The following is an 18,482-nucleotide window of genomic DNA, read 5'->3' as shown; positions in this document are numbered from 1 at the left end:
CCACAAATGCTTCCTTTTATTCTATTTCCAAGGATCCGCTCAACTCATATGGGCAATGTGGGATAAAAGATGTGTAATATATAAAACATATATTAAAATACCCCTTATGTCTCCCTTGGGTACACATCACCATAAAATAAATATTAAAGTAACACTTTAATATTTTACAATTAAATTAAACGTTACTTTAATAAAACTTTAGGCATTAAAATGTATTAGCAATCGGACTCCGAATAATGCGAGTGATAGCTCATCGGAAAGCTCTCACCGAGGAGTATCGAATCCAATCACCAAAATTGACATGCACTATGTCCTGTTGACTTACTAAAAATAGTAAGTATACCTGAAACTGAGTAAATCAACTTCGTTTTGGCCCAAAACTGGAAATGACTAGGCCAAAACACTCCAGGATCCCATTAAACCCTTCGTTAGCCCTCAGGACCATGTAGAACAAGGCTAACGCACACACACTTGGTCAACTGCTAAAATGGGGACATTACAATCCGCCCCCCTTGAAATTGCTTGTCCTCAAGCAATCTCAGTCCAGCCTGCTGAATAACCTGCTCACTCTCCCATGTAGAATCTTCCTCCGGCAGGTCTTTCCATCTGACCAAATACTCCTTCACTATCCTGTTTCTAAGCTTCCTCTCTCTGGTGTCCAGAATAGCCTCGGGTACTAACACAAGCTTCCCCTCCTCATCCAAAGGGGGTAGATCGGCAGAAGGCACTACACTCTGACCAATGGCTTTCTTAAGCCTAGACACATGAAACACATTGTGCAATTGATTGCCCTCTAGAAGCTCAAGCTCATAAGCGACTTTGCCCACTTTGCGAATCACCCTGTAGAGACCATAAAATCTGGGTTTCAACTTTTCAGCTCTGCTCTTCTTGAGTGATGATTGTCTATATCGTTGTAGCCTCAAGTAAACCATATCTCCTACCTTGAAGCTACACTCTATTCGGTGTTGATCAGCATACAATTTCTGTTGATTCTGGGCTTGTTGTATATTCTCTTTGAGCACTTTCAGGATGTCCTAACTATCCTGCAATAAGTTTTTAGCTTTGGGCACTCTATTGTCCCCCAAAACTAAATCCATGAAGCTAGGTGCTTCATAACCATAGAGTGCCATGAAAGGAGTCTTCTTGATGGACATATGATAAGTGGTGTTATAACAATACTCTCCCATATGCAACTATCTGATCCAAGCCTTTTGTTGTGTAGTTACATAGTTCCTCAAATATCCTTCCGCCCATTTATTCACAATCTCTGTTTGCCCATCTGTTTGCGGATGATAACTAGTGCTAGGTGTAAGATCTGTACCACACAACCTAAACAACTCTTGCCAAAAAACACTCATAAACTTACTATCCCAGTCACTGACAATGAATCTGGGCAGCCCATGTAACCTGAATCTCTCTAAAGAAAAGATCTACCACCTGTGCTGCTGTGTAAGTGGACGAAATAGCAAAGAAGTGAGCAAACTTCGTCAAGCAGTCCACCACCACATAGATGCAATCCCTTCCCTCGTGGTAAACCAGTGATGAAGTCCATCGAAATACTTTCCCATTTCCTATCAGGAATGGGCAAGGGCTATAATAAACCTGCAGGAAATGTGTGCTCTCCCTTATTCTGTTGACAAACCACACACTCCCTGAAATACCTCTGAACATCATTCTTGAGCCCTTTCCATGAAAACCGCTCTTGGATCTGCTTGTAGGTCTTGAAGACCCCCGGATGTCCAGCTGTGGGTGCATCATGAAATGTCTTCAGTATCGCCTCTCTCAAATGTGATGACGGAATCAAATAAACCCTGTCCTGAACTCTGATCAATCCATCTATCACCTCATAGCGATCATCCTGTATGGTACCTGAAATCAATCTAGAAGCCCAAGCATCTCCGACATATTCTGCTATAATCCGATCTCTCCAATCTCCTGAAATCTTTGCCAGAGCACATAAGTGAGGTCTCCGAGATAAGGCATCAGCCACCACATTTTTCTTACCTTTGACAAACTCTATGTCAAAGTCACAAGCCTGCAATTTAGTCACCCATTTTTGTTGTCGGTCATAAAGATCACACTGGCTCATGAAGTATTTAATACTGTTGTGATCAGTCTTGATCACAAAACGTCCACCTACCAAATATGATCGAAATTTGGCCAATGCATGCATTATGTCCAACATCTCCCGGTCATAGACAGAATAACTTTTCTCAACTCCCCGGAGCTTCCTACTCTTGAATGCAATGGGATGCTTCTCCTGCATCAATATTGCTCCAATCCCATCACCTGATGCATCACAATGAAGCTCAAAAGGCTTCGTGAAATCTGGTAGAGCTAGAACTGGACATGAAGACATTACCTGCTTGAAATGCTCAAAACACCTCTGTGCTGCCCCTGTCCACACGAAGGCTCCTTTCCTGGTAAGATCTGTCAAGGGTGTAGCAATCTGTGAGAATCCCTTAACAAACCTCCTATAAAAACCACACAAACCAAAGAATCCCTTAAGTTGTGTAAGGTTTGTGGGAGTAGGCCACTCTACAATAGCTCTAATCTTTTCGGGATCAACCCAAACACCATCTGCACTAATGATATGCCCAAGGTAAAGGAGCTCAGTCATGCCAAACTCACATTTAGATTCCTTGGCATACAATGACTCTCTCTCCATAATAGATAACACCTCCTCCAGATGATGTAAGTGCTCCTCCTAGGTCTTATTGAAGACCAAGATGTCATCAAAGAAGATCAAGACAAATCTCCTCAGCTGCTTCGTGAATACTTGGTTCATACAACTTTGAAATGTAGCAGGTGCATTGGTTAGACCAAATGGCATAACCATGAACTCAAAGTGGCCATAGTGACATCGGAAGGCTGTTTTCTCAATGTCCTTTGCTCTCATCCTGATCTGATGGTATCCGGATCGCAAATCAATTTTGGTGAAGAAGCATGCCCCATGCAACTCATCAATCAGCTCATCAATCCTAGGAATGGGATACCTGTTTTTAATTGTTTTCTTATTCAGTGCCCTGTAATCGATGCACATGCACATCGTCCCATCCTTCTTCTTTACCAATACTACTGCTGAAGCAAAGGGGCTCTTACTGGGCCTAATATGCCCCATCTCCAACAAATCCTTAATCGCCTTCTCTATCTCATCCTTGTGTTTCTTAGGATGACGATAGGGAGTAATCATAACTGGTTTGGCTCCCTCCTCGAGCTCAATAACATGTTCCATCCCTCTGTCAGGAGGAACCCCATGAGGAATATTGCTAAATACTTTAGCGTGTCTATCAAGTATCTTCTGGATATCTGGCGGATGACTCTTTTCTTGTGGCTCTGGTGAAGTTGGCATAATGTAGCACTCTGTCGCCCACTCTATGTCATCATGATGAAAAAATCTCTGCATTCTCCTCAAGGACACTACTCTGCAACCTCCATCTGAAAGTCCTCTAAGTACCACAGTTCTGCCCTCATGTTGGAATCTCATCTCCAATTTCGCTTGATTGAGTGTGAACTCAACTAGTGAAGCCATCCATGTCATGCCGAGGATGACATCATAATCTCCCATGTCCACAACATAGAACTCATCCTCCAACTCGTAGCCATCTCCAAACCTGATGCGAAGATTAGATATCTTCTGAGTGCATAATAACTTATCACCGTTAGCCACCATGACTCTAAACCCATCATGCTCCTTTGTTTGTAACCCTCTCCTGGCTACCAACTGTGCATCTATGAAGTTATGTGTAGCCCTAGTGTCAATAAGAGATATCACTTTCTGCCCCTGGATAGTACCCCTGACCTTAAATGTGATTGCCTTTTCGGCCCCTGTCAAGCGTGCCAACGATCTATCATCCTTAGGAATGTTGCTCTCCTCTATAGTGTTACCCTCATCTGAATCGGAGTGCTGATCCTCCCCTTCTGACTCTGACTCTTCTGCTGAAAAATACTCCATTTGATTTGCCTTAGCCTTGAGAGAACATTTATGAGATAAGTCCCAAGGCTCTCTACAATGGAAGCACAACTTATTTTTTCGAAGTTCATTCAAGGTTTCATTGTCTAGTCCCTTTGATCCTACTTTGGGTTTGCTACACTCTTTCTGAAACAGTTTTCTGTCTTTGTCCTTGCGGTAGGAAGAATCTGTTGAATGGTTTTTTCCTTTGTATACTGAAGGGGCTAAATCTCGTGCCTTTTTAGTTGCTTCAGCTAAGGTGGGTGGATCATGTCCCTTCACCCAACCTCGTAATGATCAGCAAGACCATCACAAAATAACACCACCAATCTCCTAGGAGAGATATCAGTAACAAGTACAGACAAGCGCTGAAACTCGACAATGTAAGCATCCACAGAACCTGACTTTTTGAACTGTGCTAGCTCCTTGAAATGTAACTCGAGATCCTTAGTGTCAAATCTCTCAATCAATGTTTCGATGAATTCCTCATAGGATGTAATTTGATTATGCCCCAAAGTCACCATGCCATGATGCCACCATTCATGTGCAACGCCATCCAAGTGCATAGCCGCATACTTGATAGCCTCCTCCTCAGGCATAGGATTTAGCTGCAAGTATGTATCTACCTTCTGCACCCAAGCTCGTGCAGTCATCTTCCCTGAAGCATCATAATAAGGTAAAGAAAGTTTTCCAACTTTCTTCCTCAGCTCAAAGTTTTGATTCCTCCCTCCTGCTTTAGGCATGTGTCTCATCCTCAAGTCCATATAATCTCTAAGGGAAATATCCGCCTGAAACTCCAGTCCACTAGCCTCCCAGTCCCTCCTAAACTGATCCTGTAACTCGGTAATCTGCAGTTCGTTTACTAGTTGAACCGGATCTCTGGGTGGGAAAGTGGGTAGAAGAGGTCTCGAGCTCGCAGTCCATGCTGGGCGTGCAACGTGTCTAAAGTTATCAGCCTCATTCCCATTGTTGCCGTGTCCATTATTACCATTAATGTTATTCTCAGGACCATTATTGTTGCCTTGGCATCCATGGTTATTGTTTCCCTCGTTGTTATTGTTTCTGTTCTTGGCATCACCTGGATTAATATTGACACCCATCTATCTAGCCATGAGCTGCAACATCATGTCCATTTGCTTATTCTGCTCCTGCTGCATACGCTGCCCCTGCTCTAATGTATCCAATAACTATCTGAACAGTACCTCCCCGTGATCTAGACCAGCATTTCCGCCTTCCCCTAATCCTGTATTCCTGTCATCTCGATCACCCATATTATTGTCCTGATTAAAGAATATCTCCTTTGTGTCTGTATGGTTGGATTCAATGTCCACCTGCACGGATGTACTAGACTGTTTGCTTTGCAAGTCTGAAATCCTATTTTGTCTTGCTCTGGTATCGCGGAAATTATAAGACCCCTGTCGCATGCTCAAACATAAATGCTTAGCCTGTGTTTTTTTACTTATTTTTGATTTTAGTGTTTTGACATTTCGTCAAACACTTTTTCCCTCTATCCGGCTGTTCCAAATTCCCTATAAGACCTCCACAGGATGGCAGGACTTATAGCTCTGATACCACTGTAATAACCCCAACAGGTTATAACTTCTTCAAACACCAAAAATCTTTATACTTCAGTTGTTTGACATTTTGTCAAACACTTTGCAAGCAAGCTCTGATTCCACTGTAATGGGCACCCCTGGATGTCCCAAAAAAACTAAACCAAATTGCTGAAAGGAATTATGTCAAACAGTTTGCATTCAACTTCTTATTTCTCCGTTAAATGTTTTAAACCCCTTATAACTCTGAAAATCAAACGTTTATTTGTTTGTTGTGTTTCGTGCATGGAATTGGTATCATACAACATAAACAAGAAAGAAACTACAATAATATGCAAAGTGGAAATGAACTGTTGCTAATAAAATGTTATTTTCAAAATTCATAAAACCAAATACATGGCAGATTTATCTACTCACTAATTACTTCAGCAGTATTGACATAATACTCCAGCCCATGCTTTCGAACTTGCTGCTACAATACTTTGTCCTTCAATCAGTCCACTACCTTCATAATACCATTCCCTCAAAGCGGCATAAGCGTCGGACAAGTAGTGAAGAAGATATGAGCAAAATACCAAATCTGCCTGTAGCCGGAAATGCAACTAAACTGCCTAATAATGAAGCCAATAACAAAGAATTCCAAAGGCCAAACCCCAAGGGAATGACGTCTAGAATGTTACAAGAGAGGATAAACGTCCTCAAATGCCAAGAACGGAGCTGCAACTCACACACCAATTTTTTCTCATATTCAACCTACCTAATGAAGCCACAAATGCTTCCTTTTATTCTATTTCCAAAGGTCCGCTCAACTCATATAGGCAATGTGGGATAAAAGATGTGTAATATATAAAACATATATTAAAATACCCCTTATGTCTCCCTTGGGTACACATCACCATAAAATAAATATTAAAGTAACACTTTAATATTTTACAATTAAATTAGACGTTACTTTAATAAAACTTCAGGCATTAAAATGTATTAGCAATCGGACTCCAAATAATGCGAGTGATAGCTCATCGGAAAGCTCTCACCGAGGAGTATCGAATCCAATCACCAAAATTGATGTGCACTGTGTCCTGCCGACTTACTAAAAATAGGAAGTATGCCTGAAACTGAGTAAATCAACTTCGTTTCGGCCCAAACAGGAAATGACTAGGCCAAAACACTGCCGGATCTCATTAAACCCTTCGTTAGCCCTCGAGACCATGTAGAACAAGGCTAATGTGCACACACTTGGTCAACTGCTAAAATGGGGACATTACTGTCCGCCCCCCTTGAAATTGCTTGTCCTCAAGCAATCTCAGTCCAACCTGCTGAATAACCTGCTCACTCTCCCATGTAGAATCTTCCTCTGGCAGGTCTTTCCATCTGACCAAATACTCCTTCACTATCCTGTTTCTAAGCTTCCTCTCTCTGGTGTCCAGAATAGCCTCGGGTACTAACACAAGCTTCCTCTCCTCATCCAAAGGGGGTAGATCGGCAGAAGGCACTACACTCTGACCAATGGCTTTCTTAAGCCTAGACACATGAAACACATTGTGCACTCGATTGCCCTCTGGAAGCTCAAGCTCATAGGCGACTTTGCCCACTTTGTGAATCACCCTGTAGGGACCATAAAATCTAGGTTTCAACTTTTCAGCTCCGCTCTTCTTGAGCGATGACTGTCTATATGGTTGTAGCCTCAAGTAAACCATATCCCCTACCTCAAAGCTACGCTCTATTCGGTGCTTATCAGCATACAATTTCTGTTGTTTCTGGGCCTGTCGTATATTCTCTTTGAGCACTTTCAGGATGTCCTGACTATCCTGCAATAAGTTTTTGGCTTTGGGCACTGTACTGTCCCCCAAAACTAAATCCATGAAGCTAGGTGCTTCATAGCCATAGAGTGCCATGAAAGGAGTCATCTTGATGGACATATGATAAGTGATGTTATAACAATACTCTCCCATATGCAACCATATGATCCAAGCCTTTTGTTGTGTAGTTACATAGTTCCTCAAATATCCTTCCCCCCATTTATTCACAATCTTTGTTTGCCCATATGTTTGCGAATGATAACTAGTGCTAGGTGTAAGATCTGTACCACACAACCTAAACAACTCTTGCCAAAAAACACTCATAAACTTATTATCCTGATCGCTGACAATGAATCTGGGCAGCCCATGTAACCTGAATATCTCTCTAAAGAAAAGATCTGCCACCTGTGTTGCTGTGTAAGTGGACGGAATAGCAAAGAAGTGAGCAAACTTCGTCAAGCGGTCCACCACCACATAGATGCAATCCCTTCCCTGCACTCGTGGTAAACCAGTGATGAAGTCCATCAAAATACTTTCCCATTTCCTATCATCATTAATTTAATTATTAATTACAAGGGAGTAGCTTCTAAGGTATGTATTAATTATTGGAAGGACGGAAGCCTCTCGATTTAATTAATTATTTCCAAGGAGGAGTTTTTAGGGTATGCATTAATTATTGGAAGGAGGAAGCTTCTAGCCCTTGCAATTAATTAATGTTTTAGTTCCTTCCAGAAGGATGAAAAAAAAGGATAAATAGGGCTGAAAGTCTCATTGTTGAGCATGGGATTATTGTATCGGATGATTATAACTTGCATTGGATAAGAGCTTGGATGTGTGAATCACACTCTTTTTAGCAATAGGGGACGTTCATTCTATGTTGTAACATTCTAGACGTCATTTCCTTAGGGTTTGGCCTTTGGAATACAACTCTTTGTAATTGATTGCAGCATTCTCAGCATTAATATAATTTTAGTAGATGGTTCAGCTTTTGGGCATTCCTGGGTGTCCATTACAGTGGTATCAGAGCTTGCTTGCAAAGTGTTTCACGAAGTTATAACCAGTAGGTGCCCATTTCAGTGGTATCAGAGCTATAAGTCCTGCCATCCTGTGGAGATCATACTGATAGCCGGATAAAGATGTATATTAGTCCAGATCAAGATGTGATGTTCAGACAGTTATTGGGTACATTAGAGAAGAGGCAACGTATGCAACAGGAGAAGAATAGGCGAATGGATATGATGTTGCAGCTTATGGCTAGACAGATGGGCATCAACATTGATGATTTGTATGTTGCTCCAGCGCAGGAGGTAGTTGATTCTTCAGATGGGATCAAGACACCACCGGGCTATGCTATTGGTGATAGTCAGGAGTCCACATATGAAGCTTTGTCAGAGGATGGCGATGCAACAATAATGGGATTAGGAGAATGCGAGGATACTGTCCTATTAGTAGCCACTTCTGTGTCCGTTGAACCATCCAACAAGGAGTTTAGCAGTATGCATGCAGTTGTAGATGTGTGATTTGAAGATAGTACACCTATTATTGCTAATGAGGTGAGTAATATAGTGACAGAGTCATATTATACTATTGATCAACAAAGTGTAGATGTTCACTTCTGCTATAGTACTATGTTCAACATGGATGCCACATTGTCTTATTGACAATTTGATGTTTGAGGTTGATATTGATCACTCTCCTGAGTGGAGTTGGGCTTTGTTTTCACCATCTACAAATATTTAGTTTTGTGTTGCAGCAGTTGGGAAGAAGAGATTTCATAGATCTTATACAGAGTTACCTTTTGGTGACATTCTAACTTCTTCACCATCATCACAAGTATTGGGTGTTAGGTTGCACGACATGTGGTTGGTCCTAATGATGCTGATTTGTAGTTGGTTTAATGTCCATATGGATATCACACATTACTTCAATTGGGATCCAGGTGGAGGTTGGAGTTCATTATGTTACTTAATTGCTTGAGGACAAGCAATCTCAAAGAGGGCGGATTTGTAATGATCCCATCTTTTGGCCTTCACGTTCTCCAAAGTCTAAGTGGAGGATAAGAAGAAATTAAATTAATTTCTTATTAAGCCATTAAATAAATTAAAATTAAAAGGTGGCTTTATATTTAATTAATTTAATTAATTATTGTATTACAAAGGAGATGCTTCAAGAGTGTGTATTAATTATTGGAAAGGTGGAAGCCTCTAGAAGCACAATTAATTATTGCAAGGGAGGAGTTTCTAGAGAGTGCATTAATTATTGGAAGGGGGAAGCTTCTAGCACTTGCAATTAATTAATGTTTTAGTTCTTTCTAAAAGGGTGAAGGAATAGGATAAATAGGGGTGAGAGTCTCATTGTTTAGCATGGGATTATTGTATCGGATGATTATGACTTGCATTTGATAAGAGCTTGGATGTGTGAATCACACTCCTTTTTTGGCAATAGAGGACGTTCATTCTCTGTTGTAACATTCTAGACGTCATTCCCTTAGGGTTTGGCCTTTGGAATACATCTCTTTGTACTTGATTGCAGCATTTTTAGAATTAATATAATTTCAGCAGTTGATTCAGCTTTTGGGCATTCCTAGGTGTCCATTACAGTGGTATCAGAGCTATTTCTAGGGTAACCATTATAGTGGTATCAGAGCTTGCTTGCAAAGTGTTTCACGAAGTTATAACCAGTAGGTGCCCATTACAGTGGTATCAGAGCTATAAGTCCTGCCATCCTGTGGAGATCATATGGTATCAGAGCTATAAGTCCTGCCATCCTATGGAGGTCTTATAGGGAATTTGGAACAGCCGGATAGAGGGAAAAAGTGTTTCACGAAGTTATAACCAGTAGGTGCCCATTTCAGTGGTATCAGAGCTATAAGTCCTGCCATCCTGTGGAGATCATATTGATAGCCAGATAAAGATGTATATTAGTCCAGATCAAGATGTGATGTTCAGACAGTTATTGGGTACATTAGAGAAGAGGCAACGCATGCAATAGGAGCAGAATAGGCGAATGGATATGATGTTGCAGCTTATGGCTAGACAGATGGGCATCAACATTGATGATTTGTACGTTGCTCCAGAGCAGAAAGTAGTCGATTGCTCAGGTGGGATCGAGACACGTATAGAGCCAGCCAGCTATGATATTGGTGATGTGGGCATTTCGGCAGAGTCAGTAGAGACATGTGTGCAAAGTCAGGAGACCACATATGAAGCCTTGTCAGGGGATGATGATGTAGCAATAGTGGAATTAGGAGAATACGGGGATACTATCATATCAGCAGCCACTTCTATGTCAGTTGAAGCATCCAATGAGGAGTTTAATGGTATAAATGCAATGGTTGATGTATTTTCTAATGAAGCCACACATGTTAATGATTATGAGTTTTCATCAACTACAAATTCAGTTCAGTTTTTTGTTGCAGCAGTTAATGTTGTTCCTATGTCCATATATTTCGATGCGGCAACACCTATTGTTGATACAGTTAGCATGAGTACATATGGTTCACCTACAACTACATCTTTTTCAATGCATGATGGTGATAATATGCATTCCAATCCAATATATATTATGTGGATGGATAAAGGGAAGAAGACATTTCATAGATCTTCTATGGAGTTGCCTTATGATGACATTCTGACTTCATCAGCACAAGTTTTGAATGCTAGGCTACAGGGGTTGGTCCTGATGATGCGGATTTGTAATTGGTTTAACTTCCATATGGATATCACATAATGGGATCCAAGTAGAGGTTGGAGTCCATTATGTTACTTAATTGCTTGAGGTGGATAAAGGGAAGACGACGTTTCATAGATCTTCTATGGAGTTGCCTTATGATGACATTTTGACTTCATCAGCACAAGTTTTGAATGCTAGGCTACAGGGGTTGGTCCTGATGATGCGGGTTTGCAGTTGGTTTAACTTCCATATGGATATCACATAATGGGATCCAGGTGGAGGTTGGAGTCCATTATGTTACTTAATTGCTTGAGGACAAGCAATTTCAAGGAGGGCGGATTTGTAATGATCCCATCTTTTGGCCTTCACGTTCTCCAAAGTCTAAGTGGAGGATAAGAAAAAATAAAATTAATTTCTTATAAAGTCATTAAATAAATTAAAATTAAAAGGTGGCTTTATATTTAATTAATTTAATTAATTATTGTATTACAAAGGAGATGCGTCTAGAGTGTGTATTAATTATTGGAAAGGTGGAAGCCTCTAGAAGCACAATTAATTATTGCAAGAGAGGAGTTTCTAGAGAGTGCATTAATTATTGGAAGGGGGAAGCTTCTAGCACTTGCAATTAATTAATGGTTTAGTTCTTTCTAGAAGGGTGAAGGAATAGGATAAATAGGGGTGAGAGTCTCATTGTTTAGCATGGGATTATTGTATCGGATGATTATGACTTGCATTTGATAAGAGCTTGGATGTGTGAATCACACTCCCTTCTTTTGGCAATAGAGGACATTCATTCTCTGTTGTAACATTCTAGACGTCATTCCCTTAAGGTTTGGCCTTTGGAATACAACTCTTTGTAATTGATTGCAGCATTCTCAGCATTAATATAATTTCAATAGATGGTTCAGCTCTTGGGCATTCCTGGGTGTCCATTACAGTGGTATCAGAGCTTGCTTGCAAAGTGTTTCACGAAGTTATAACGAGTAGGTGCCCATTTCAGAGCTCTGATTCCACTGTAATGGGCACCCCTGGATGTCCCAAAAAAACTAAACCAAATTGCTGAAAGGAATTATGTCAAACAGTTTGCATTCAACTTCTTATTTCTCCGTTTAATGTTTTAAACCCCTTATAACTCCGAAAATCAAACGTTTATTTGTTTGTTGTGTTTCGTGCATGGAATTGGTATCATACAACATAAACAAGAAAGAAACTACAATAATATGCAAAGTGGAAATGAACTGCTGCTAATAAAATGTTATTTTCAAAATTCATAAAACCAAATACATGGCAGATTTATCTACTCACTAATTACTTCAGCAGTATTGACATAATACTCCAACCCATGCTTTCGAACTTGCTGCTACAATACTTTGTCCTTCAATTAGTCCACTACCTTCATAATACCATTCCCTCAAAGCGGCATAAGCATTGGACAAGTAGTGAAGAAGATATGAGCAAAATACCAAATCTGTCTGTAGCCGGAAATGCAACTAAACTGCCTGATAATGAAGCCAATAACAAAGAATTCCAAAGGCCAAACCCCAAGGGAATGACGTTTAGAATGTTACAAGAGAGGATAGACGTGCTCAAATGCCAAGAATGGAGTTGCAACTCACACACCAATTTCTTCTCATATTCAACCTGCCTAATGAAGCCACAAATGCTTCCTTTTATTCTATTTCCAAGGGTCCGCTCAACTCATATGGGCAATGTGGGATAAAAGATGTGTAATATATAAAACATATATTAAAATACCCCTTATGTCTCCCTTGGGTACACATCACCATAAAATAAATATTAAAGTAACACTTTAATATTTTACAATTAAATTAGACGTTACTTTAATAAAACTTCAAGCATTAAAATGTATTAGCAATGGGACTCCGAATAATGCGAGTGATAGCTCATCGAAAAGCTCTCACCGAGGAGTATCGAATCCAATCACCAAAATTGACCTGCACTGTGTCATGCCGACTTACTAAAAATAGTAAGTATGCCTGAAACTGAGTAAATCAACTTCGTTTTGGCCCAAACTGGAAATGACTAGGCCAAAACACTCCAGGATCCCATTAAACCCTTCGTTAGCCCTCGGGACCATGTAGAACAAGGCTAATGCACACACACTTGGTCAACTGCTAAAATAGGGACATTACAGTCCGCCCCCCTTGAAATTGCTTGTCCTCAAGCAATCTCAGTCCAGCCTGCTGAATAACCTGCTCACTCTCCCATATAGAATCTTCCTCCGGCAGGTCTTTCCATCTGACCAAATACTCCTTCACTATCCTGTTTCTAAGCTTCCTCTCTCTGGTGTCCAGAATAGCCACGAGTACTAACACAAGCTTCCCCTCCTCATCCAAAGGGGGTAGATCAGCAGAAGGCACTACACTCTGACCAATGGCTTTCTTAAGCCTAGACACATGAAACACATTGTGCACTCGATTGCCCTCTGGAAGCTCAAGCTCATAGGCGACTTTGCCCACTTTGCGAATCACCCTGTAGGGACCATAAAATCTAGGTTTCAACTTTTCAGCTCCGCTCTTCTTGAGCAATGACTTATAGCTTTGATACCACTGAAATGGGCACCTACTAGTTATAACTTCGTGAAACACTTTGCAAGCAAGCTCTGATACCACTGTAATGGACACCCAGGAATGCCCAAAAGCTGAACCAAGGCTGAAATTATATTAATGCTGAGAATGCTGCAATCAATTACAAAGAGATGTATTCCAAAGGCTAAACCCTAAGGGAATGACGTCTAGAATGTTACAACAGAGAAGGAACGTCCTCTATTGCCAAAAGAAGGGAGTGTGATTCACACATCCAAGCTCTTATCAAATACAAGTCATAATCATTCGATACAATAATCCCATGCTAAACAATGAGACTCTCACCCCTATTTATCCTATTCCTTCACCCTTCTAGAAAGAACTAAAACATTAATTAATTGCAAGTGCTAGAAGCTTCCCCCTTCCAATAATTAATGCACTCTCTAGAAACTCCTCTCTTGCAATAATTGATTGTGCTTCTAGAGGCTTCCACCTTTCCAATAATTAATACACTCTAGACGCATCTCCTTTGTAATACAATAATTAATTAAATATAAAGCCACCTTTTAATTTTAATTTATTTAATGACTTTATAAGAAATTAATTTAATTTTTTCTTATCCTCCACTTAGACTTTGGAGAACGTGAAGGCCAAAAGATGGGATCATTACAGGGTCCAAGTCAGGGTTTGGTCCCTTGTGGATTTGGATGAGGTCCAATCTATAGCAAGTGGAGTTGGCTTGGATGAACACAGACAAATTTCACTTCCAGCCATGTCAATCCACCAAATTTGGACATTTTAGTTAATTTTAAAAATTATTTTTGACTTTTTTTATTCCAACTAGTCAAAGGGTATTTATGCATTCAAACCTTGGTTCCTTACTCAGAAACGAAGTGGCTACAAAGAAGGGGAGACAAGAAAGTGAGATATTGAGTTAGAGCGTATTGACTTAGTTTCCAATCCCCGTGTTCCAGCACTTGATGTTGATGATGACTATGAGTCACCTAGTGAGAATGGGAGTACTAGTCTAGTGGTAGCATAGTGCTAGTGTTATGTGTTTCTTCTCAATTGCCACAACAAAGATCATCTAATGTGGACGATGATGATGATATATTTTATGGCTCATGTTGAAGTAATCATCCAATATCTTCAATCTACAACACCACAGACTCCACATGACAAGAGAGAAGTAATAACTAAAAATGCTATTCCAACAAATCAAGAATACAATATGATACAAGATGCAAGAGAGGCCTTGCTTATGTAGGCAAGGAGAGGGCAGAAGATAAGAACATGAGATATGTCTTAATTTTATGACATGAGACAACTAACCAAATATCAAATGCCTAGGTGACTAAAAGTAAGTAAAAAAAAGATATGATTAGATTGTATCTAAACAACTAAGGCTTCTAGAATGACACCTAAGGCCCAAATAAATTTAAGTGATGTCAAACGTCCCCACTAGGAACTAGCTAGATACAAGACCTTTACTAGGTACAGAACCTTATACACACCAACCACCCATATGAAACTTGATCAATGATGGCTGATTGTTGCACTTGACATTATTAGTTTTTAAGTTTAATATATATCATAATATTTGTGTTTGACTTATGTTTGACTATTAATATGGTGGTGTATATTCAACTATTCTGATTTTTATATGTTTTTGTATCAACCAACTCGGAGCCGAGCCCAACCTATCCTACGCCCCCCGACAACAAAAAATAAATAAATTTAAAGGAACTTGTGAACTGAATTATCCAATCTAAGCCCAAGGCCAAACCCAAACGCAAACCAGGAGCCAAAACAGATGCTCAAAGTAAAATTTAGATAACTGTGTATGGTTTTTCTCTGTTCATGAAACCCAATGATTACAATAATGGAAGACAAAATAATGAAGGTAGTTCTCCACAAGATCAAAGCAACTCACTTCAGACTCCAGTTGAACGGTGTCCAGTTTCATCAATTAAACCAAAGAAGTAAATTTCACGAGTACTCCAACAACCCCTTGGCATAGCTTGTAATACATTAATTCAGAGAAAGTTAACATCAGAGAGTTTAAAAGAATAGCAATGAGGCCTGAGCACTGGCATTGGGATTGGCATCCAGTCTTCCACATATTTTCCTTCCTTGGAGTGCATATATCTTCTTTTAGTATAAGCCAAGAAAGTGACAACATGACAGTTACTTTGTCCATGAAATATGAGGTTTCTTTTCTACCAAAATGCAGCCCAAATTCTTGAATACATTATGTGCTACTCATGCCATTACAAATATTTTAAAAAACAAAAGACAATGTATCTTTTGTGATATCGTGGGCCATATCCTTGACTATTTTCCCTGTTATTCATTCTATCATGTATACTTCCCATATGAAGAAGCAATGTGTCTTATTAGGAAGTCTATTCCAATACAGGCATGTACTCTTGTTGGATAACCACCTAAGAATACAAATTATTATCTGGGACTTCAATAGCATGCTTATGACACTTCTGTTGCTAAAAAGGTTATGAGGCACAGAAACTTATTGTGAATCTACATGAAAAAATAGGATAACTAAGGTCTATTGAAATTACCACAAACAAATTATAAATTCAGCTAATCTATACAATGAGACTATGACAAGAGTAGGTTTGTTCCATACCTTGGTGAACTAATTCGGAATGCTTAAATACTGTAGTAGTCCATGGTGTCTTCTCTAAACATTTTGTCTGTACTAGCCCTTATGACTCTTACTTGGTCATCTATAATTTCTAGGACCTGTTAAAGAAAAATAAATTTGGAGAGCTTGTAAGTACATATATCTATCACAAGGAGAGCAATCTGGGAATAGAGTGGGCTAGGTACAGAATTAGTTAGGTAACATCAAAATATTGGGGACTATACGGTGAGCAGTTGTAGCTTCAATGCACAACTGCTATAATGTATGGTCTCAACTTCCCATTCAATGTCATCAACAATAGATTTAAACCAGAAGCTTCATCAATATCAAACAGTTAAAGAAGAAATTTAATAACCATTTAAATAAACTCATGATTCCTCTCTTGCCAAACAAAGGCTCCACCTCCATGAAATAAATTCTCTCACCCACATCATCTTGCAGAATTTAAGAATATATAACTTGCTATGCATCAGGTAAAAAAGCATCCCCGGGGGTTTTGAAAGGAGGATGACAACCAGTGATTTTCTTTGATTTGGATTGTTTTACCTTTTACTCTTGTAAACTTCTTGGTCTATTCTGTGACATATCTGGCTCTGATACAGATTTGTTCTATGAAGAAAGTTAAAGCTTACTAATTTTATGAGTTGATGATCCTCTCAACTAGCTCAGAGGTACAAGTAGAGTTAGTCGTTAACTTTATTTAACTTTTTGCATTAAATATATGATTGTTTTTTAGAAAACATATAGTGCTAATTCACTAAAAGAGACATGCATCTCAAATAGAATTCCGATGTGAACTAACCTTGCCTGACATCTAGCGAGGATAACATTGTACTTTGTAGTAAGACCAAAAATATATTTTGACAGGAACTACACATTTATGATTTATACTAAAGGTCATTCTTCTAATAACAAGATTACACAAAGACAGGAAAGAGCATCAAAACACATGAACAATCTTCACAAACTGTTAAAATTAGAATTTAGCATGGAGATGTATTACAAGAATATAACTACATACATTGGATTAAATTTTTTTCTAACTGTTCACAGGCATAAGGACTGCAAAGATAAACTTCCAACCATTATTTTGGTAGACAAATAAGTTATTCAATGTAAAGAAATACAAATAGTCAAGATTAGCAAGCACAAAAACATTATGATCAGAGAACATGAAAATTTTCTGAACCAGACTACAGGCTTAAACTGATCTATGCTAAATAGCAATTCTTACAGAATTGAGTGACTCATGAGTTTTTCTGTATATTTTGATTAATGCTTTTGTTCCCCATCCCGTTCAAGTACTGGTTGTTGTTTGAAAGAAAGATTTGTCTTACATAGAATGGATGTCACCCTTCGTATTTATTTTCTTGGATAACAGCATGTGGTCTACTAAAAGGATTAGAGGCAAGTAAAACCTATATTACCTTAGTGTTTTGTTGCCTTCAGAGCACGCCATTGAGACATAAAATTACAGTATAATCCTAACAAAATGAATGAGTCTGTAGGGAATCCAAAGTTTTGAGAATTCTACTACAAAAGCTATTGCTCCTTCCTTGTTACTGCATTTACAATTTAATATACCTGAGAGAGTGTTTCTTAGGCCTACCATTAAAGGAGTTTTTCTCTTCCAAATAAAGGCATGCTGATTGAGTGTACCTCCTTATTCCCTATTCTGCATGATTTTTTTTCAAATATGGAAAATAGATTGTCTTTGTATTGTCTTGCATTTGGGTCTAAAGACTAAAATCTCTATTTTAAAAAAAGAAGAAGAAACTTACAGTGGTCTAGTGGTCTAGCTCTCCTCCTAGGTAGCTAATAAATAAGGGGTGGTCATGGACTGGCCCTAACGAAGTAATTAGATATTTGAGAATATCATTTGTCTTAAGCCTATACTCCAAAGGTATGTGAAGTTGCATTATAAGTAAGATTTTAAGTCGAATATATAATGAAAATGGCAGCTCCTATCTCTTGTAAGAAGGTTTCAAATATGCTAGAAAATTATGTCTTTTTATGTAGCATATTACTCTTCTTGATGGGTGTTTGTTCTTCACACATTAACAAACTTGAAACATTGATCAGAAGCTTTCTTTGATCTAAGGGAAGAGTATAAGGAAGAGATATTTTGTCACTTTGGATTTGTGCAACAATGTGCAACAAGCATAGGAAATTTGGTAGCATAGAAGTAAAATTCTTTTAGGGAAAAAATCAGCAAACCAAAAGTATAATATTTTTTTCAAAAAAATCGAGATTTAAACAATAGGAAAAAATCAGATTTAAGAAAAACATAAAAAA

At 39.0% G+C, this 18,482-nt stretch overlaps 1 protein-coding gene across 16 annotated transcripts in view; it reads right to left on the bottom strand.

Moving 5' to 3' along the window:
* The window catches only part of SLP1 (Calcineurin-like metallo-phosphoesterase superfamily protein), a 257,256-nt gene that overhangs the window by 61,188 nt on the left and 177,586 nt on the right, over nt 1-18,482 (bottom strand). For 8 of the 16 annotated variants that reach the window (XM_089792703.1, XM_089792699.1, XM_089792704.1 and 5 more), the window contains exon 9: nt 16,170-16,285. The exons of 4 other annotated variants lie outside the window; for them this stretch is intronic. In XM_089792703.1, coding sequence (XP_089648829.1) covers nt 16,193-16,285 — 93 coding nt within the window. In that variant the 3' untranslated portion in view covers nt 16,170-16,192. Of the gene's footprint in view, nt 1-15,336; nt 16,061-16,169; nt 16,286-18,482 lie in introns of those variants that run through there. 4 more of the 16 variants (XM_089792701.1, XM_089792686.1, XM_089792702.1 and 1 more) reach the window with 2 other exon arrangements.

The sequence above is a fragment of the Cupressus sempervirens genome, chromosome 7 (genome assembly GCF_028749045.1).
Source record: "Cupressus sempervirens isolate cs-2001-9-10 chromosome 7, ASM2874904v1, whole genome shotgun sequence".
NCBI classification, from domain to species: domain Eukaryota; kingdom Viridiplantae; phylum Streptophyta; class Pinopsida; order Cupressales; family Cupressaceae; genus Cupressus; species Cupressus sempervirens.
The sequence above is the reverse complement of the archived record's forward strand: the minus strand, read 5'-3'. Positions and strand labels throughout refer to the sequence as shown.